Source organism: Lissotriton helveticus, chromosome 6 (assembly GCF_964261635.1).
Source record: "Lissotriton helveticus chromosome 6, aLisHel1.1, whole genome shotgun sequence".
Taxonomy (NCBI): Eukaryota; Metazoa; Chordata; class Amphibia; order Caudata; family Salamandridae; genus Lissotriton; species Lissotriton helveticus.
This window is the reverse complement of record NC_136067.1, coordinates 905,344,621-905,367,629: the sequence shown is the minus strand read 5'-3', so window position 1 is coordinate 905,367,629 and position 23,009 is coordinate 905,344,621. Positions and strand designations below refer to the sequence as shown.

General features: G+C 44.9%; 1 protein-coding gene across 5 annotated transcripts in view; it reads right to left on the bottom strand.

Annotated features, from left to right (window-relative positions):
* Positions 1–23,009, bottom strand: part of AK9 (adenylate kinase 9) — a 1,611,121-nt gene that overhangs the window by 178,574 nt on the left and 1,409,538 nt on the right. For all 5 annotated transcript variants that reach the window (XM_078648533.1, XM_078648534.1, XM_078648537.1 and 2 more), the window contains one exon: positions 4,977–5,146. In XM_078648533.1, the coding sequence (XP_078504659.1) occupies positions 4,977–5,146 (170 nt within the window). The remainder of the gene's footprint in view (positions 1–4,976; positions 5,147–23,009) is intronic.

Sequence of the window (23,009 nt, the reverse complement as noted above, 5' to 3'; positions counted from 1 at the left end):
TGAGACAGCAGGAGCAGAAAGAGGCTTTTTCCACACCTCCATAATAGGTTCAGTTAAAGCCTCATTAAATGGGAGTAATGGTTCTACAGCTGAGCTCGGAGAATGAAGTACCTCTGTAAGTAGATTTGACTTAAACTCAACAGTTGGTAATGTTAAGCCTAAAAGTCCTGCTGCCTTTTTCATTACCACGTGATATGGCTGGACATCCTTTGAAGGCGTATCCGACCTGATGGTAACACCCACTCTGGGGAAAAATCAAGGCCACTAGCATCAGCCAGCTCTTCGAAATAATTCTCATCCAGTTCACCTTCCTCCAAGTCTGAATCAGATTCATAATACCTCTGTTCTTCCAGGAGACGTTGAGCTTCCCTCCTAGACCTCTCTTTAACACGGATCGCAGCCGGATCCACCATCGACTCCGACGGCGCCGGAGCCGACGTCGGTACAGAATCCGAAGGCTTAGAAGTATGCTCCAAAGATTTGCTTGGAGCGGGCGACACCAGTGCTGGAGTCGTCGACTTCGGTCGAGCCGGCGTCGACCTCGGTGGAGCCGGGTACTGCCACAGCGGAGTCGGGGCTGGCATATACGGCATGAAAGGTGCCGGGGCATAAGAGTGTGGAACACCCAAATTATATGCCATTGGACCCATGGGACCCGAAGGTGCTCCAGAGGGGTACCATGATCTCGAGAATACCCCATACATAGCATTCAGGAACGCTGATGGATCCTGACCTGGTGCAGGAAAAGGTGGATGATCACCCTCAGGCTGATCTCGAGGCAGATTCCGATTCGGCTCTTCAACAGGCGCTGATTCTTCTTCCTCATTAGGAACTTCCTCCACCTCTTCTTGAGCCGGAGACGGATTGGAAACCGGATTCGGAGATTGAACTTGTGAATCCGAAGGCGAGGCTTCGCCTTCCCGATCTGAAACCTCTTGCGGTGGGATCACCTTCGATCTAACCTTCTTAGGCGACCTCGACTTCGAGCCCGACTTCTCACCCGATTGACGTCGAGACTCATGCCTCCTTTTCTTGTGCGTCTTATGCGACCTCGAAGCATGATCCGACGAGGACTTCGAAACCGACACCTATCGAGATCTTGATCTTGATTTTGACCTCAATCTCGACTTCCTCGAGCGGGATCTTGAAGTCTTCCTTCCTTTATCGGCTTTCAGCTTCGCCACAAGAAGTTTGGTCTCCCTCTCTCGCAGGGCCTTTGGGTTAATTTTTTGGCACGAGGAACAATCATCCACGTCGTGGTCGGAGCTTAAACACCAAATACAGTCCTGGTGTGGGTCCATAACGGACATCATTTTCCCGCACTCCCTGCAGGGCTTAAATCCAGTCTTCTTTGTCGACATTCTAGGGAGACAAAGAGGCAAGAGAACAAAGAAAACGAAGAAAAAAGTAACAGAGTTACTAAAAGCTACTGAGTATCCCGAAACAGTTAGCGTCGACGACGTGGAAAAAAGGGAACTGATGTCATCACGCCGGCATGGGCCTATTGTAGGCGTCGGTGACGTCAGCGGAGTCGCGTGCAATGCCGTGTCTCTATGACGTCCAAGTCCACGTCGGCGCGAAGCTACAAAAAGAATTTCCGAATGTTGCTGACGCAAGGGGATATTTACAAGGTGAGGAATCCACACGGCAGATGTATCTATCAGAAAATATGCTCAATGCGATCTGGTGATGGACTTCGATGAACCTGACGTGGGACCCCTAACATTGGAAACAATCATAAAGGCACCTAGTTGAGGCAACAGTTGTGTGGGCAGCTGAGATAGAAGCCTTTTCTGGGTAAGGAATGGCTTCAGAAAAGGTGGGTGGAATAGCTTGTGGGCTTGTTTGAGGGGCCACAGCATGACTAGGATGTGGGACAGTGACCAGAGAGGTCACAGGTTGTAGAGGAGATTGAAGTATGGCATGAAGTATTTCCACCACATCTCCCAAATTTCCTGTGCCTGAGGTGAAGACCTGCAATAACTTAGGTTATCTAAGTGAGATGTTTGGGGCCCAGGATCTTCTGTAAATTTCAGGTGGAAACCAATAAAAGAGCCTCTTAGGCATAGGTATAAATGGCACAACGCTGAAAGGAGTAGTAGATGATAGCAAGTGTCTAGATAGTCTTCACGTCCATCTAGAGCATTATCTACGTCTTGATATTGAATATCTTGACATTGAATGCTTCTTAGTCACGGATCTTGATATTTTATGATGGCATAATGACATTGACTTGCATGGCGTTGAAGAGCATGTCAGATGAAGCCTCCTTATTGAATCATGAGACACTGTATGCCTCTGCATAAATGTTGGTAAAGATACTCTTGACCCCAAAAAATTTGATGCTGAGTGTCTTAAAGCCAATAATAACTGCAAAAAGAATACTAATATATTCATTGTCATCACTGAACACATTTGCAGTGTACAGGAGTGTTGTGTATGACTGGACCTGTGATTCTCTACATACTCTTAGAAGAATTTAGAAAGATCACAAATCGCACTGAGGTCTAGACAAAAGCTACCCTAGGCTTGTCACCTTTCCGCAAACCCCAAAATTCAGTTTTTGAAGGAAGGAGGCCTTGTGCTCCTTGTCATTTTTAAAAGAACAGACACTTTTTAACATTGCTACTGCCAGGAAGACACATTCTGCAGCGGCTGTGAGGTTTTATTCTTTGACTTTTTCCTACAGCACTGTGTGAACTTTACAAATGAAGAGGACCTCTTTCTGGTAAAACTGCTTCAGCTGCTGTAAAAAAGCCTAAATCCTTAGTAAAACAACACAAAACAGAATCATGTACTGTTTTGGGAAAAAATGCTGCTTGACTGTAAATTGAATTAAAGAGAAATAGACAGACTCCACTTTTCAGGGATCCTCACAGCAGTGTGTGGCAGGATGAGCTGGAGATAAGTACCTTAATTATGAGTTAAATACACTTTTTAAATGTTCCCTATACTTTCCCTTAGGGAGAATTCACCATTGGGAAAAAGATCTATGTATGGAAAAGTGTAGGGAAAAGTATAAAAGTTTATGAAATTTAGAAACAATTAGCAAAAAAATGTTTATGTTAATAAATTAATTTAAATATTTATTTTGGATGTAGAACAAAAGAAAACTTGCTATAGCTCTAGCAACTCAATTTAGAATTACATTTTTAATTAAATTAAACACATTTAATTAAACATAACTTCTTTTTCTGAAGTTTAAAATTAAAATAAATTCCCACCTACTGTAAAAAAAGATTTTTTACTGTGCCAAAATAATTATTAATAGTGATGCATAGAATTCATTAATAGTAATTTCAGTATTTTTCCATAAACATTATGTTATATTAATTTTTAAATTAAAACAGATTACAATATTTCATAATTAAATAATAAATATGTACTATTGTTTTACTTTTAACATTAAATTATATTTATATTTTTAACTAGCTTCAGCAATGAAATTAATTTTAATATTACTTCCTATGGGATTTTATTTTAAGCTCCTACCTCCATTATTTTCTATGGGATGGTGTTGCCGTATCCGTCGTTGCCCGTGTGTGGTGCTGGACTTACTGGTGTTTTTCTTCTTGGCAGTAGTAACTTACGCTCGTAAATTAGAAAACATTTTTTCATGAGGTAGAGAGATGGAAATCTACACTTTTGAGTAACTTTTCACGGATTTTGTGAATAGCCAATAATTGTAAAGTTATTCAAAAGTATAAAAGTAAAGTACACATGTAAATTACTCACAATTGTAAGTTACCTTGGTGAATGGCCCTTATGGTATTTAAGATTAGTTTTCAGAAAGAGAAATTTCCGTTGTTCAGACGTGTTCTGGTTCTCTTGGAGTAGCAGATATGTTCAATGTTCATAAATATCACCAAAGACCATATGATGGAGAATCGAAGGAACAACAAGATCCAAGAGGGACACGTTTCTATCCAGAAGACTTAATGCTGCCTGTCTGGGTGTGGGCTCACCCTTAGAATACGGACCATGACGAGAAAAATCTTGATTATCAGAAAGTAATAGCGCCATTATCTTAGATGAACCATTTAATGACCATTTAGAATGGAGAGGTTCTATTATGAGATAGAGAGAGATTTTAATTACGTCTGCCTGTCCTTGTGTTTCTTAACCTGTTTAATCAGGCAACAGCTATTAGTGCTAAATGGGTGGGTGACACAATTGTAAATGGGGGCCTTGGCTAGGGGAGGGTAATAAGGAAGGAGAACTAAGAACACAGTGTACACCCATCATAAACTTGTCTGATACTACCAAAGGTATTTCACATAATTCTTAGAACAATTTACACAGTACCTTATGGGCACACAGAGGTGCCTTTGTGGGCTATGTGCCTAATTTAAAGCAGGTCGGTAACATGAATTATGCAGAAAATTGGTGATAGTCTAGGTTCACCTGTTCAGCATTTTCCACCTTTTTCAAGGGCCTGGATGGTGGGTTTTTTATGGCATAGCCTTTACCGGTTTTGCCATCGAAAAAGTCATGAAGATAGTGTAGATGCCTACAAAAATAGGTATTGGCCGGTTAAGAACAATTAGGCTAGCCGATGCACCACCATTTTTGCAAGTGTTTGCTCCATGAAAAAAGTATAATTTACATAATGATGGTCTTGCAAGGAATGTCCATGCAAGAGTTCCTCACATCCTGGGAGAAAACTAGTTGCTGTTGTTAGGAATGACAAATGATCACATGTTTAGGGGAGACATTTTCATTATCCACATTTGTTGAGGGGAACTGCACACTGGAATGATAGAACTGCCCCACCCTCGAGGTGGCTCCAGCCGTAATGGTGGATTTGACCCCATTACAGTCATCTATTATTAAAGTAGACCTTTCTCCACCAGTGTAGTGGGACCACTGGCACACTGAATATCCACCACTCAATCTTTACATTTTTTTCATAAAATGGAAAAACAGCTTAAGAGTGCTCTAGCATGACTATGAAACCAGACAAAAGTATTGTTTACCTTTGTTTTCCATCAAGGTACGTTACTGGACAGTATCCTTTCAGCTCTGCAATTTTAGGGAATCTGGCTTTTACTTCTGCCACTGTAAGTTTTTTAGGTAGCATATCTGGTGATGGAAAAGCATAAGGTGCTAACGGTGGTACGAACAGATCGGGTGTCTCCAAAAATGCCTAAATAGAAAAACAAAAAAATCGAGAATATGAAGTTCAAACAATTAAATAAAATATTTTTGCTAAAATATAAAAGATGACATGTTTAATACGATAAAACAGATAACTGGGTAACTATGCTGACTTTATAGTCATTAACATTAAGTATGCCTTCACAATACATTTATGATGAATTAGGTTAAGAATACCCTCCAACTTTATGTAAAAAATAAAATGTGCAGAAAAAGTAAATGGGACAGAGTCCCTGTTCCACTTATATTGTGACACCTCATGTCTCTTGCAGAATCAGTCAAACAAGCTATTGAAACTTCAGGTATTTGTTTGTCTTTGTTAATTCTGATATAGATTCAAAAAGATACATGCATTTGCAAGACTAAAAGGTATGACTTGTAATTGCAGTTATAAGCCACACCTATTGGTTTTGAAACGCTTGATTTTTTTGCACAATTTTTGCCTATTGCTCTTACTTCACAAGGGGGCACATGTATCAAACGATTTTGTATTCGCAAACACTGCGATTCGCAAAAAAACAGCATTTACGAATACAAAATCACAAAAAGCGATGTATGAGCCTTTTTCGCATTGCATTAGTAAGGAATCACTAATTTTGCGATTCCTTAATATTGCGTAAGCATTTAAGGAATCGATTCCTTAAATGCTATTAGCAAGCACCCAAGTTGTGTGATTTCTCTTTAAGAAATCGCAAATTACCACCAACTTAAAGTTGGTGGTAATTTGCGATTTCTTTGAAAAATGCACCTTTTGCCCTTAGGGCATGTATGTGCGCCATATGCGCACACATGCTCATTTCAGGGGTGCATCAGGGTGTCCTTATGACACCCTTGCACCCTTAAAAATTATTCTCAATTTACGATTCTCTAATTGCGAAATCGCAAATTGAGAATGACTTCCCATTTATTCCGATGGGCCTCCTGGCCCATAAGAATGAATGGGAAGGTATTCCTTAATTGCGATTTTGCAATTTGCTAATCGCAATTAAGGAATACCAAGAAATTGCAAAATATTTGCGAATTTTTAAATACATCCCGTTTTGCAATTCTCAAATAACGATTGTCAAAAAATCGCTATTTGAGAATCGCAATAACGGATTTTGATACATATGCCCCCCAGTTCGCTCAGCTGTGCCAGACCATTTCTGTTATTAATGTTTGATTTTTATAAAGAAATCTTGTAGCCAGCAAGAGTAGTTATTAACAAATATCGTTATTAACATATGCTTCAGAAATGTACAACAAATCTAATAGTTTGTTGTTGGCAAGAATTGTGTATTACACCAACCACAAATTCACATCTAGACAGGCATTTCATCAACCTTGAAGGCAAATTCGGACAGCCAATTTTTAACATTATAAAACTCGTAGCAGGGCAGCTAGTGTGCTAGTAAACAATTTTTAACATGCTCTTTGCTGCTGTTGGCGCCAGTGTATGTGTGTGTACATGTTGTTAGCCTAATGGTTAACCAATTAATAGACTAGTTACTTACCTTCGGTAACACCTTATCTGGTAGAGACATGATCTAGACACAGATTCCTTACCTTAGATTATCCCAGGTGTGAGGCTGGATTTGGACGCGTTTTTTATTTAAGCAATACCCTTGCACGCCGGTAGATGGCATAGGTCATCATCAGCGTCGTCTGTACCAGAAGTGATGTCCACGTCACCTATATAGGCGCCACATTGGCGTGCTGACCTCAGATACTTTTCACGTCTTTACACACCAGAAGCCCACTGCCATGAGGTGCACTGACATTTGTGTGTCTCCGAAAAGTAGAGCCCTGAAAGAGACCAGTGATAACCCTAAAAACTAGTCTGCAGAGCAGGGGGGGATTGCTGGTTTTTGTAAGGATTCTGCGGCTAGATAATGTCACTACCAGATAAGGCGTTACCAAAGGTAAGTAATTTATCCATCTGATAGAACCATATAGCCGCAGATTCCTTACCTTTGAACAGATAGCAAAACAATACCATCCCCAGAGGAGGGACTGCAGACAAGCTTAGACCAGGAAGTCCTTGCAGACACAACTGTCCAGGGAGTAGTGCTTAGTGAATGTGTGTAGTGATGCCGTAGCTGTCTGACAAGTGTCAAGGACTGGAACACCATGTTGCAATGCTGTGGTCGCAGCCTCAGCTCTGATGGAATGAGCTCTTAGACCTTCAGGAGGCTATTTCTTAGCCAAAGAGTAACACATTTTGATGCAGAGAACAACCCATTGTGAGATAGTACTCTTCTGCACCGTACAACTTTTCTTTGATCCAACGTACCCCACAAAGTGTTGGTCTACCACCCGGTACTCTTTGGTGTGGTCAATGTCTTTTGGGTCCAGACAGTGAAGTTGCTCCTTCCCTTTAGAGGGGTGCGGATGAGCATAGAAAGTAGGCAAGGTGACTGATTGCCGGAAATGGAATGGTGTTTCCTTTTTCGGTAAGAAAGAGGTCCTAGTACGAAGCATCAAGTTATCAGGGAGGATGGTCAGGTAGGAAGGCTTGGATGACAGAGCCTGCAATTTGCTCACCCTCTTGGCAGAAGTTATTGCCACCAATAAGGCGGTTTTTATGGAAAGCTGCTAGAGGGGGCAGTTGTGGAGATGCTAGAACGGAGCGCACATCAGGAAGGTGAGAATCAAATTAAGGTCCCACTAAGGCATGATGAATGGGGCAAGTAGGAACATATGTACAAGCCCCTTAAGAAATCTGTTAACAATAGGAGATTTAAATGAATAGGGTTGATTTGGCTACCTCAAGAAGGCAGACAAGGTCAAAAGGTACACCTTAAAAGTGCCCAGAGCAGAGCCTTGCTGGGCAAGGGTCAAAATAAAGAGAAGGACTTGAGAGAGGGAAGCAGAACAAGGATCAGTAGACCTTTCTGTTCAATATATTATACATTTCTGCCAAAATCACATTACAGACTTCAGGAAAAAGTTTGAATACTGTCAACTGCTGCTGCTCAATCTCCACGCAAGAAGGCATAGAGTTGACTGGTTTGAGTGAAGGACGCTGCCCTGCTGCTGAGACAGAAGATTCTCCCGAAGGGGAAGTCTGATCGGTGGATCGATGCTCAGTTGGAGAAGCTCAGGATACCAGACTCTCCATACCCGGTATAGAGCCACAAGAATGACTTGGGCCTCGTCACTCCTGATCTTCTTGAGCACTCTGGACAGAAGTAGTATTGGTGGAAAGGTGTACAGGAGACCTGAGCTCCACTTGAGATGAAAGGAGAAAAGCTTTCAATGCCAAGTGAATCGCTCAGAGCTCCAGCAAGTTGATGTGGAATCTGATTCTGCCAGAGACCAGAGTCCTCTGATCTCCATCTCTCCAAGAAGGCTGTCCCATCCCAGCAGTGATGGATCTGTCACTACTGTGTGATCTGGTTGGGGAAGGGAGAGGGTCTGCCTCTGACCCCATAGTGGTTGCTCAGCCCCCAAAGCAGATGCTGTGCAGTTCCCTCTGAGATCTGGACCATGTCAGAGAGATTCCTCTGATGCTTCGCCCACTGGAACTTCAGGTCCCACTGCAGGGTCCGCATATGCCATCTGGAATGTGTCATTAGCAGGATGCAGGAGGCCATGAGGCCCAGCAGCCTCAAAGTCAGTCTCACTGAAATCCAAGATAGATGCTTAAACATCAGTATCATAGCCTGAATATCCTGGACTTGCCACTCTGGAGGATAGGCTAAAAACTGCACTGTGTCCACAACAGCTCAGTTGATAGGGAACATCTGAGAGGGAGCCAGATGTGACTTCGGCACGTTGATAATAAACCCCAACAAAAACAGGAGATTCGTCATAGTCTGAAGGTGGGAGAGGACAGTCTGGGGCGAGCTCGCCTTCAACAGCCAGTCATCAAGATAGGAGAAGACTGGTACCCCTGATCTGCACAGATGAGCTGCGACCACTACTATCACCTTGGTGAACACCTGAGGGGACTGGTAAGGCTGAAGGGGAGCACTGTGAACTGAAAGTGCTTGTGGCCTATCATGAACTGCAGGGAACTGCAGGTATTGCAAATGGGCAGGCCAGATGGGAATGTGAAAGTAGGCATCCTGCAAGTCCAGCGTAACCATCCAGTCTCCGGGATTCAGGGCAGACAAGACCTGAGCCACAGTGAGCATTTTGAACATTTCCTTTTGGAGGAAGTAGTTGAGGGCTCGCAGATCCAGAATAAGACAGACCCCCAGGATATAGCGGCATGGATTAGCAAATTTAGCGGCACAAAAATGGAAATTTAGCGGCACAAATATGGAAATTTAGCGGCATTTTTGCGGCATTTTATTTGGCCATTTCTCCTACAACAAACACAGATATCTTAGTTTTTTTTAGTTATTTAACAACATGAAACTATGTATATTTGGTTTATTTACAATGTAGACACTTTGTTTCCCTCGAAAAGCAAAAGACTGCCCGTCAGCAGCCCAGGGCAGCAAAACAGCATTACAGGCGTCCCGCGTTGCGTGCGGCAAGGCGGTGCTTTATATCGCGGTGTCAGCGCCTCCCCAATGCAGCAGCTGTGCCCAATTCAGTGGTGGTGCACCCTGGGACCACAAGTCCCATCAGGGCTCAAAAGGTTTCCAGGTCCGTGCTTGAATTATCAACTAGTCCAGATTTTCACTTTGCATGTTGGGATTTTTAGCTCTGTAGTTATAATAGGGTAAACGAACTACAAGTTCCAAAACCCAAAGAAAAAGCTTGGTATGTATGACTCACTCACCTATGGGCTTGTAAACTAGAGAGCTCTGCTCACACCACTGGAAGATAACGTTTTGGTTAAACATCAACGTTTGCACACATTCTCTCAAATGTTACTCTTCTGGGCCTTTTAAACATGAGATAGCTGTAAAGTAAAAGGTCATACTTTGTTTCTGATGTCTTCATTAGCTGCTAGGCCGAGTTATTATAGCACACTGCCTCTTTAAAGTGCTGGCTGCGTGTTGCTTCTGTGCCCAAGCCACACTCTCCACATTCATTTTTAGAAATAACAGAAGGTTGTAATCTCAGGCGAAATGAGAGGCTTGTTCTGCAAACACGCCTCCAGTATACATTGTTTAGCCACATAATCCCCTTGCTGACAAACAAATGTCTGTGGTTGCCGAGAGGAAACCTGCCTATCTTAAAAAAGTGGTGGAGCAGGATCCTAATGCGTCAAAGTGACCCTTCAATCCAGTGAAGAAATCTGCAGGAGGGCTCCTCATGTGTTTCATGAAGCAATCAGGAAATGGAGCACAGCTTCCTGGTTCTGACTTTGCACATCAGAGATCTGTATAGAGTCACGATTATAGTTCATGTTCTAGCCATTCTCACCACGTGTGACATTTAGACTGTTGTGAGTAAAAGCTCAGCGTGACCTCCCAATGTGTGATCCTCAATCACATCAAGTGAGACTTTAGGTCTTTGAAACCTAGCAAGTCAGAGCTCGTATAATATGAGACAAGGAAATGGAACCCTCCTGAGTTGCAAGAGTAACGTGTTTTTGAACTAAACTGAATATGATGCAATTACTTTGAATTGCTATTGTGAATAAGTGGCAACTGGCTGTTTTTTTACTGGCACAACCAGTATTTTACTGTCCCAACTGCTCCAAAAATTAAGAAAATCATTTGAAGTTGGTATTTTTGTACTTTCAATACATACTTTAAATAGTAAATATAATAAGAAAGCACTTTAAAATGTGTTCTACTGTTGCTTTTTGATCCCTAGCTGATAATTCAAGTAAATAAAGAGAAAGGCCATGTTGAAAATTCATGCAGACGATTTTCTATAAGGTTCTATATAAATTTTCCCTTCTAGTTTCTATCCAAACCATCTTCTTTCGGGCAGTCATGTTACTCTCGGAAGCGTGGAAGGGTATACTCAGATGTGAGTCCCTCGCTCATTGCACCATCAGGATTCAAGCAAGCCGGGCCGACGACGCCTGAAATGGCAGAAACCGGTCCCCGGAAGCTTGTTTCCTTCCCAGTACAAGAATTGGCTTGGTAGTTTGGTTTGCCCTGTTCCCATCATGCACTGGGACAGGAACAGACTAATTTGCATATAGCCAAGTTCTGAGCTGGGATGGTGCAGTGAGCTAAAAAACGGTGATGGATCAAGCCCTGATCTTTGGACTGGGTAAGAGTGGTCTGCTTAATTCAGGCACTCTGTTCATCACCACCCCCTTTTCTGAATCACTTTCGGAAACCCAGCGTTTAATTCTTTTGCTAGTGGGGGAAATGTTTACTTCAAACAACGTGGCAAAATAACATTCTCCCAAAACAGTTAATAGAGCCCCTGACTACCAAAGGCACCGGATTCTGCCTCTGTTTCTAATTGACGTCACGTTGCTAAGGCGTTTTCCAAACACAATTGTCTCTTTAGCGCAACCGTTCCCGTCTGTCCAATCGTGTCACAGATTCAATCCGTGCACGTTCAGCAGAGGACTACTATTGGTGAAAGTATCTCTCGTTAACGAATCATACTGAAGCCAGCTGTGATTTTTTGCCGGGTCCTATAGTTTTGCCCAATCACATAACGCGTCTTTTAGCATCCCGTCGCCTCAGAGCTCTGTTAACCGCGTCAATCAGTGCGGTGCCCTGAACTTATTCAGACCCCCAGGATATAGCGGCTTTTGTAAAAATGCTGCGCGATTTCTACAAAAGTGCTGATTTCGTGGGCACTTTTGTAAAAATCGTGGCATTTTTACAAAAGTGCCGATTTCGCGGCAAACCGCGAAATCGTGAAATCGCGAAATCGCGATATCCTGGAGGGTCTGATGAGATGAAGACCCTTGTCATTTTTCAACACCAGAAAGTAGTGGGAATAGCAATCACACCCTACAGCTGGCGCAGGAACCCTCTCTATGGCGCCCTTGGCCAAGAGAGTCTTGACTTCCTCCTGAAGCAAGTTCAGGTGGTCCTCCGTCAGCTGGTCGTAAGTCGGAGGCATGGAAGGAGAGGTAGTCTTGAAGGGGAGGGAGTAGCCCATTCGAACTATATGAAAAACCCACATGTCTGATGTGATGTTTTGCCAGTGGTGGAGGTGATTACTGATACTGCCACCACCCAGCCACCCATGATCTTGAAGAGCCGGACTAGGAAGGCTGTAGAGCAGGAGTGGACGGACTGGACCTCTTGCTGCCTGACCCACCGGGTCAAAAGGAGCCGCACCCATGGCATTGCAGAGGTTGCAGAACTTGCACAGTCTTGTGGCTAGGATATGGCTGGGGTGGCTGAAAGCCCCTTCCGTGGCCACAATACTGGTGAAAAGCAGACAGGGAAGGATGGTCACCGAAAGGCCCAATGACTTGCCATAGCCGGCAAGTCCTTGAAGCACTCTAGGGTCATGTCCACCTGGTCTCCGAAGAGACTTGTGCCATCAAAGAGTATGATCCATAATGGAAACCTGGACATCCCCAGAAAAGCCAGAAGTTCTCGGCTAGGTGTGGTGGTGAACAGCCCCCATTGGTGACATTGTCCTGCCCACCGAGTCGGTGCTGCCAAGCCCACAATGAATGGTGAACCTTGCAGCATCTCTCCCCCTGATACCATTTGGGAGAGGATGGCATGGGTCTCCTCCGGGACCTGCGGCAGCATTTGCGCAACCATTTCCCTCCGCCTATCCTACAGTCTCTTAGCTACCTAACAATCAACTTAATGGTGCAGCTTCTAAATGCCTCTCTAAGAGAAGCCGTTGTGCCCTCCAGCGTGGAAACACGCTATGGTTATGCCCCTGCTAAAAAAATAAAACTCTGATCCAGAAGTATTATCTAACTTCCGTCCCATCTCACTCTTACCTATCTTTTCCAAAGTTTTGGAAAAACACATAAACACCCAGTTGCTTCAACACATTGAGACACAGCATTTACTACACGACTCCCAGTCAGGGTTTCGTGCAGGTTTTTTTACTGAGTCAACACTGCTGGGTGTTACTGACAACATCCGTCGCCGTGTGGATAATGGCAAAACTGTGGCGCTTATCCTTTTGGATTTAAGCGCCGCATTTGATACGGTCGCACATTCTATTCTCTTACAAACCCTTCGATCATGTGGCATTACGGGCCATGCATTGAAGTGGCTAGAGAGCTTTCTGACTGACCGTACCTTTCAGGTTTTTTCCACCTCTGCTAAGTCTGAGATACATGGATCACAGCATGGATTCCCTCAGGGCTCAATTTTGAGCCCGTTGCTTTTTAATATTTATGTTAGCCCTTTGGCGGCAATAGCAGAACAGGCAGGGCTCACGGTGTATTCCTACGCCGATGATACCCAGCTTATTTATTCTTTCGCCACTAAATCTAATAATAACACCTCCTCATTAAACACAGGACTGACTAAAATTGCAAGATGGATGTATGATAACAAGCTGAAGCTAAACGGGGACAAAACGGAGCTATTGCTTTTTGGCAAAGATAAAATCTTATGGGGCCCACAACATTGGCCCGCTCAAATCGGGCCCCCTCCACCCCGGTTCAATCTGCCCGTAATTTGGGCTTTGTGGTTGATGATCAGCTCACTATGAGACATCAAGCAAGTAAAACAGCCTCCGTCTGTTTTGCCATACTGAAATGGCTCAAAAAGATACTCTGGATGCTTCCCTTGCCCACTCAGAGAACGGTAATTCCGGCGCTTGTCACTTCTAGGCTTGATTATGGTAATGTGCTGTATCTAGGAGTGGGCAAGGAGGTGTTGAACAGATTACAAACAGTCCAGAATACGGCCGTCAGACTGCTTTGCAATCTTCCTGCAAGGATGTCAGTTTCGGCTGCACTTCGGGATCTTCATTGGTTAAGGGTGGAAAGCCGCATTAAGTTTAAATCTCTCTGCTATATGCATAGGATAAATGTTGGAGTTGCTCCACAATATCTTCAAGCGTTGGTGCATCACTACCACCCTTCACGATCCCTTCGCTCTGCGCGTCAGCACTATTTTTCAGTTCCTAGAATTAAGAAATCCAGGATGGGAGGTCGTTCCTTTTCATACTTGGCCCCAGCACTCTGGAATTCCATGCCACTTCTGCTGCGCACAGAACCACATTATTACAAATTTGGCAAGGACTTAAAGACTTGGCTTTTTAATCAATAGATTATTCTCTGACTTTCTTCCTCTCTGCTTTGACGTTTTATAGCGCCGGGAAACCTACGGGTAGCTGTTGCGCTGAATACATTTATATAACATAACATAACATAACATAACAAGGAGTAGGCATAACACCCTAATAGGCATGCAGTGTTCACTGACTGCAATGCAAGGCTGGTGGAAGAGAAAATCTTCTTGCCCCAACTATCCAGCCGCTTGGATTTCCTGTCTGGGGGTGCTTTGTAGGGTAGAGGCCTTGGCAATCAAGCTCTTGGGCTTAGGGTGGTTGGTGAGGAATTTTGGGGTATTTGGTGCAGGGGATTATGGCGGGAAACTGTCCTATTTACAGGAGCCCCTGTGCTGGGCTTGGACTAAGTTCCCAGAAGGACATCAGTCAAGGTCTCATTGAAAGGCAGGAGGGGCTCTGAGGAGGAGACACCCAGCTGCAGGACCTCTGTCAAGATGTTCACCTTGACTTCCACGAAGGGAGCTGAAGATCCAGGGCCCTGGCTGCTCTTCGCACCACAATAGCATTTGAAGCTCCCTCCTCCCTAGCCACGGTACAGGCAGAAAGCAGGCCACAATCTGGGGAGGTATCCAGTCCACTGGCCTCACCCAATTCCTCATACCAGTCCATTTCATGCTTGTGTTGGTCCTGTAAAGGGTCCAGCGACCCCTCCCAATCTTCCTCCATTCCTAGCCCCTCAAAATTAGGCTGAGGAACAGACCTATGATCCAAGGGAGCCATCTGCGGTGGAATCGGCATCGATAGGCACTGATCTTGCTCTGGGTCGTCCGGGATAAGAATAGGTCTAGCCCCGCAAGTGGGGTGGGGGCGGCGTCAGGAATCTTGGTGTGGGCTCCGGTGCCATGGTAGGTTGCAGGGGCTCAGTGCTGCTGGCTCAGATAACCACTGGAGCCCCCTCAGAGCCTCCGGGGCTCGAAGGCGCGCCGAAAGGGTCAAGTTGCCCACTTATGAGGCACATAGCATCCTATAATTCTCCAAGCTAGGCGGGGGTCACTCTGGCTCCTGGAAATGCAAGGAAACGCAAAGTCAACCCATGCGCAGGTTCTGCAGAACAAGGCCTAGAATGTCGAGACTCCTATGCCACGTCAGGCGATGAAGGGGGAAGTTGAAGGGGGCTTTGACTTCTTGTGCTTCTTATGCCTCTTACCTGACTGACCCAATCACCTTGAGTGGGAGGACGAGGACTCAGGACTCAGGAAGCAGTGCCCAGACCTTCCTCTCAAATGGGACTAGGAACAAGACTTCTGGGACAAAAGGCGTGGAGTCAAAGGCCGGGCCACAAGCAGCTTTTCAAAGCCTTTGGAGCCTTGGCCTGACAGTCGGAGCAGGACTTCGAGCCGTGGCCGCGCTCTGAGCACCAGAAACAAATTAAGTATGAATCCATCACTGACATAGAGCGATGGCTGGCGCTGCACGGTTTGAATCCAAAAGTCTTCTTTGGCATTGAGGAAAAAACGTAAACATCAAAAATCATCGACAAAACGTTGAAAAAATCCTGTAAAAAAGTGGTAGAGGGTAGCTCACATCACAAATGTGCGCTAGCTAGAGCGGAAAGAAATAACTGATGTCAGTGTGCCGAGGTGGTGCCATATAGGTGACGCGGACGTCACTTAAGGTGTGAAGGTTGCTGCTGATGCCACGCGGAGCTGACCAATGCCAACTACTGGCACACAAGGGTATTCCTCAAGCAAAAGTCTTCCAGATCCACTTTGACGCATAGGATATTCTTAGGTAAGAAATCTGCGGCTAGATGTCTCTATCAGCTCAGCTATCAATGACGATGAAGATGAAGATCTGAAACAAAGCATACCAAAAGGACTACTAGATGCCCCATCATGAAAAACATGATAGGAACACAAATGGGTCACAATGGAACCATCTACTAATGTCAAGTCTTTGATTTTCAACCTGTCCACCCAAGATAAAAGCATGAAAAATACATGAAAGCTAGTGAATGATGGGGCTGGCTCATAGAGCACTCACTCTCTATACTTTTTTGTTATTTTTTTGAAAATGTTTATCACATTTGATATGCCTAACAAACTACTAAAGCTATTTGTAACCGCACCTAAAAGAATGTCGCTGGTCCTTGGGTAAGTGTGATCAAAATTCTACATGCCTCTAATTGTAAATGTCTGGAGAATTCAGAAATAAATATTTCTTGCTTCGAGCAGTAATTCAAAAGAACATTTGGTATGTAGGAAGGATTGGGTTCACAGCACCATGTTTGCTTTTTGAGACCCTGTATTATTCAGAAGCAGAGATGGCCTGAAATTCACTGACCCTTGTGGCCAAAGCAGTAGTCTCTTTCTCTCTCTCTTTTTTTTTTTTTAATTCTGGTTCCCATGAGCAGGCAGACTGGTTTCAACCAGGTACTCCTTGGTTTGTGATAAACCGGGCATACGAATAAGAAGTGGTCTATATCTTCTATCTGGTCTTGGCAGAATAGGCACTTGTTACTAGTGGCAGTATTCCATCTTCTTGTTAACCTTCGCAGGGGTAATGTTTCAACCCTAAACTGATGGTAGAGCTTGCGGTTGTCGTTTTGTTATAAGGTCCCAATAGCCCTCCAGGTGGGGTTCATTCCTGATGTCAAGGTAGTCCCTCGACAAAGACGGGCTGATGTGGGAGGAGAATCTCCTAACTTTGATCAACTCCCAATATGCTGCTTTATAAAGCCTTTTGATGGAAATTCCGCAGTCTCGGGATGATTCCAAAGATTCCTCGTCCCCATATCAATCAACAGGGATTTGACACCAGTCAACCATGGGATCCTATAAGAACGACTTAGCCCCCTTACTTCCAACAATGCCCTGGCATACAGGTGGAGTTCTGGAGTAATCCAGAGGCACCTCCAGAATGCCAACGGTCTGTAGCGGGCGACATCTTCAAGTGCCTGGCAACCAAGATCGTAAAGCAGTGGGATTCGAGGAGAGGATTGGGGCAGACCCACTATAGATCTCATGAACTTATTCTGGGCTGTGGAAAGTGAGGATAAATTAGAAAAGCCCCAGATGTCGGCACCATATAGAATTGCTGGGCAGATTTTAGACGTGTACATTTTAACAATTGGGGCAATAGGCTTGGAGAGGGACAGCCTGAGCTCCTTAAGCAGGGCACCAGCTAGCTGGGCATGTTTTAGAGCTAGGATATCTACTTGGGGCTTCCAACTCAGTTTATCGTTAAAGGTACACCCAAGTAGGTAAAGACATCTGTCTGCTCCAAGGGTTCGCCATCCATAAAGACGCGTGCTTTTACTGTCTTCGACCCATGGAGCACCATAAACTTGGTTTTCCCTACGTTGACCACCAGCTCATGTTTGCGGCAAAACACCTCAAAACGAGACAGTGCCAGCAGTAATCCCTGTCTCATTTTGGATATTAACAGGGTGTCGTCCGCGAACATGAGCAGAGGCACTTTCATGCCAGCTAACATTGGCGCATCCGTTGAGTAGTTCGTAAAGTACTGGACCACCCCATTAAGAAATAGAGAAAGCAGGGTGGGAGCCAGCACACACCCCTGACGGACGCCTTTGTTCACCTCAAACTTTTCGGTAACCTCACCTGGTTTTCCCCAACGAACCTGCGCATTGGTGTGTTCATGCAATTTGACCAAAATGGCAACCAACTCTTTGGGCATCTCGATTTTCAGTAATACCTCCCACAACCTTACCCTTGGGACAAGATCGAAGGCAGATTTTAGGTCCACGAATGCTGCAAAAAGCATATCCCCGCCTAAGGTAACCTCCTTCCAATAGATTAATACAAATCTAAAGGCTTGGTCGAGGGTACCTATGTGAGACCGAAACCCTGCCTGTAAGGGTGACAAGATGTCCTCTTCAATCAACCATCCCTGTATCCTGCCCAATATCAATCGTGCAGCAATCTTTTACACGGCATCAATTAAACTGATGGGTCTGTAGTTGGCCAGAGCAGAGCGGTCTCCCTTCTTGTAGATCGGTATAATCTCTGCTCCGGACCAGGATGCAGGGATCGGGGCTCCACGAGCAATAGCGTTAACTAATAGCCTTATGTATGGGTCCCATAACTCATAGTCCTGCTTGAATAAATCGGCAGGAATACAGTCAGGCCCTGGAGCCTTGCCACTCAGGATTATTTTCAACACAGACTCCACCTCACTATTTGTAAACTCCAGTGGACTATCAATTTGAATAGACGGGGCTGTTTCATTGCTACTGTATGGCGCCCTAAACTGTGCTTCAAAAAAAGACACCCATTGCTGGGATTCAACATAATTACTCAGGGTTTTTGCCTGCGGACTATTCCCCCACTTAAGTAGTTCCCAGAATTGGACCATGTTCCTCCCATTACAGGCATGTAACAGATCCTTCCATCGATCCTCATCCCAGTCTCTCTTAGCTTGTCTTAGTGCTGTTTTATAATTAGCTCTGCACTGCTTGATGGTACCCTGAGACCTCGATTTTATAGCTTCTACCAGTGCTTTATGGGCAAGTCTCCACGTGTTATTATACCATGAGCTTGGCTTCAGCGGGCTGATCTTTTTACACGGGTTAGTCTTGATGAAAAACCCTTTCAACCAACTAAAGAGTTCATTATGAACACCCAGTATAGTAGCATTTAGCACCTCCTGGGACTCACAGGCCGAAAGTTTATCTAGCGACCTCGAAACCATAGCCCTGATCTGCACAACATTCCTTTCAATAGTGGCTATCGGCGGCCACCGAACCCTTCTTAAGTCATTAGAAATAATTAGCATGTTAGGGCAACCAACTCCTTCCCTCTGAGAAGAGCTAAAAAAGCTTCTATCATCAGTTTTAAAAACCAGGGGGTTGTGGTCGCTTTCAGGTCTGCTCTGTACCTCCATATCTAGGACTAAGGGCCACAGTTCCACATTGACAAGTATGTAATCAATGCTGCTGTTAAACCTGCCATTATCAAAGGTCACGGCACCCTGTCTATCGGACTTCGTCCTGTTATTGACCGCCCTCAGGCCCTATTCCAAGAACAACCCCTTCAATTGAAGGGCGGCCTCAGACCATTTCCTTATGGGTTTAAGATCCAAATGAGGGACACCCCATAATGCATCTATGTCTTCACTGAGCCTTCCATCTTCAAAATCCAGGGGTTTGAAGGTGGTATTAAAATCACCAGCAATAATCTGTCTGCTAGTGTTAACTTCCTGAGACAGGTGGCTTTCAAAAGTTGTGATAATACTCGAACTCCTGCCACCAGGTTGGCCCCTCGAATACACATTATAAATGTTTATATCGAGGCCCTTTGTTGAACTAACCCTTATGGCCAAAATGTCAGGGCTATCAATATAAACCTCATCTACCCTTACCCCCTCAAATTGCCGAACCCAACAAGTCAACTCTCCTACTGGTCTACCTCTTTCTCCCCTTGTAGCTGCTTTAAAGAAGTTTAGATGACCTACATGGAAAACTCCTTCTACAGACCATGTCTCTTGGAATACTCATATATCCATGCACTCTATGTAGGCAGGCCAATCTGTAGACATTGTTTTCGCTTCAAGGCCTGCTATATTACTGGAGGATAGTGTCAAAAATGGTCTTGAGGGACTAGGGCCTTCATACCCGGTGGAAATCAATACCTCATTTATATTTGGTTCCATTGTTAATGGTTGACCTAAGCTAGGGGGTCTTATAAGAGGTTGTACCTCAGGATCAGTGGGAATATCCCACAGTTCACTTCCCGAGCGTACATTATCTAAGCCAGTTATCAGTGTATCCCGAGAAGAGACACACCCATATCCCTGGTTACTACTGGTGCCAGTTGGTGAATTCCCCACTACCGACATATTAGCCCCACTACCTATTGCCCGCTTTACAGTATAACTTCCTCTCTGTCAGTCTATGTCTTCAAAGTTGACAGCAACTCAAAGCGATTGTTGGTATGAATGGGGAAGTCTAGCCTATTATAGACCCCTTGAGGGGTCCGTGCTTCCCTATTTCTAAGTGTCGCCCATCAATTGTAGAAGAACCCAAAGGGGAATAATCTAATTTCCTCTGCAACAGGGGGAAAGCGCCCAGCCAGCTCTAAGATATAACGGACCAAGGGAGGTGAAGCTCAATACCACGCAGTCGCCAGCCATAGATTTAAATGAGTGGCCTACCCAGTTGATACGGCGCACCATTTTAAACTCATCAAAAAGTTCGTGTCGAATCCCAGTCTTCTTACTCAGGAAGTGGAGGGCCTTATTTTTGAGCGTTGACCAGTACTCTCGTGTACCCGGAGGGAGAGGGGGTAAGTTCGCTAGGATGACCGTATAGGGAGTGGCTTCTGGGGGAAGATGGAGACTAGGTAACATAGCCGAGCCCACTTCTATACCTTGCTCATCCTGTCTTCTATTAACATCTGCCCCACACTGCTGTGTCATGGGAGGAATACTACCCTTATTGGCACTAGTAGGAGGAGGACAGTCTACACTCGTCGCTGATTCTGCCCAATCGTCACTACTTTGGGCATTTAACTGGTTTCCCCGCTGTGCCTTATGTACTGCCCCCAGTGAGCTACATTGAACTTCCCCATTGGCCTGTATGATGGGTTGCTCAATATCCCTTTGGAAGCTACAAGCTAAACGTTGTTCAATCTTATTAAGCCTAGCATCAACTGAGTATAACCTCTTAATTATAGGATCAATGAGGGCTGCTAATTGCTCTCTTAAAGGGAACATAGGTCTTCTTGATTGAGCTGGATATTTGAGTGGGCAACAGGATTAGGGCAAGGGTATTTTCACCCGGGTTTCCAAAAACAAGAACCCCACTAGATTCATTGATGGCAGACAATGGGTTATGTTTGGATGTGCCACGGCCTTTCCTTTTTTTAGTGGGCGGTTTGGCTCCTGTCCCCCCTGAAGCTTTCTTCCCCCTAGTCGTTACCATAGCGGGGCTCTGTGAGCTACACTGGATTTGCGGAGTACCCAAGTAGGGGGACGTAGGCATAACACCTGTTAGGCTGGGGGGAGTTGTATCACAAGCGGATTCCAATTCAACAATAGTCTGTGAAAGGGGTATCTGGGCACTAGGTAAAGAGCCTCCCCTCGATGGTGTGGGTTCAAGTGAAAGCCTACGCTCTGTCCTGATTTGGCCCTATTTAAAAAAGCATCTAGGGTGCCCACCACCCTATCCCCAACCTTCCTTTTACTCATACTGATCTAAGTGCCCCAAACCAATCAGTAGCAACACCCCAGCTCGCCTTCAGGCCCAACAAGAGTCACAAGGAGTCACAACTTACAGTTCAATGATAAAATGTCAATAATAAGGCCCAGCCCGTCCCCCTCCGGGCGCGGACGGGCCAGCCCCGGGTGCGCCCGCACGCGTCCCGTGCTGCGGAATCCCTGGACGGGCTTTAAGTGCCTCCTGGAACGAAGCGCGGCGTCAGCAGCCGTGAGGGATGCTGGGTAGCGTAGTTTCCAGTCCCCCAGGCGTCGGCAAAACAATGGCGGCCCTCGGCTCTCGGCGCGTGGTCCTTGGCCTTCGTGGGCGGCAACAACAGTGGGCGCAACAGGTAGGTTGATTAAAGAGGTCTCCCGCGCTGCGGAAGGCCTGGACGAGCTTTAAGCGCCTTCTGGCGCAAAGCGCGGCATCAGCAGCCGCGAAGAATGCTGGGTAGCGTAGTTTCCAGTCCCACCAGGCATCGGCAAAACAATGGCGGCCCTCAGTGCTCGGCGCTCGGTCCTTGGCCTCCGTGGGCAGCAACAAAAGTGGGCGCAACAGGTAGGGTGATGAAAGTGGTCTCCCCGAAAGTAGTCTCTAAAAAGGCCCTTTTGCACGTTAAGACCGTAATACCTAAAATATCTGGATCAATTAGCATGTTTATAAGCATGACAGAACAATTTGGAGATCAACGCACAGAGCATGTCCCCTAACATTGTAGAATGAACCGTCATCATGGAATTTCTATTTCTGCATTAGGCAAGGAAAAAACACCCTCAATTGGTCCTCTAGGACCCAGGGACGTTTTTACAGAAATCAACCTGGATGGCTATTCTCGTCAAACCAAAGGTATAGTATAAATCAGAGTCACCTTCAGGCAATTTAGAGACTGTCTTCATTCTGGTGTAAGTAATCACAATGATCATGGCAGCCACCAGTGACTTATTGGTAGTAGCTGCTAATGAATTTTGGACTAATAATAAAATCCAAAGCTTGTGTCCTCATATATGACATGTCAGGTCTGCTGGATTAAGGGAGGTTAATGCATTCATAGCCCGTTCTTTCAACAACAAACTCGAGATTCTGCAAATATGACACGTCTCTTGACACAACAATGCTGTACAGTAGCGGTTCTTAATGTTTTGACTTCTGGGAACCCCCAATGTATGACTACTATGGACCCCCATCTAAGCAATTTCTATGATTTGTACCTCAAAACAATACACAAAACTACATAAAACATATACATTAAATAAATACATAAATTGCACAGTAGTTTGGTTAATACACAGACAAAAGATATACAAAAGGCAACATTTGAATGGAAAGGTCGGAGAGTTTCAGAATGTTGATTATTTTCAAAAATACAAGGTGATATGATAGGCTCTAGCATATTGGTTTGCCTTTTTTGCTCCTAATATAAGCTTTCTTTTTGTTAGTGCACACTTGTGCCTTAATTGAGGTTAGCCGGTGCATAATTTGAGCTAGTGGTTGTCTGTGGGACCCATCTGCACTTATTTTTGAGGGCCAACGAATATTTTTCCTTATCACATATTGACTGTGAGCAAAAGAGAGGAAAACAAACAAACGAGAAAGTAGGAGGAAGTGAAAGATGAAA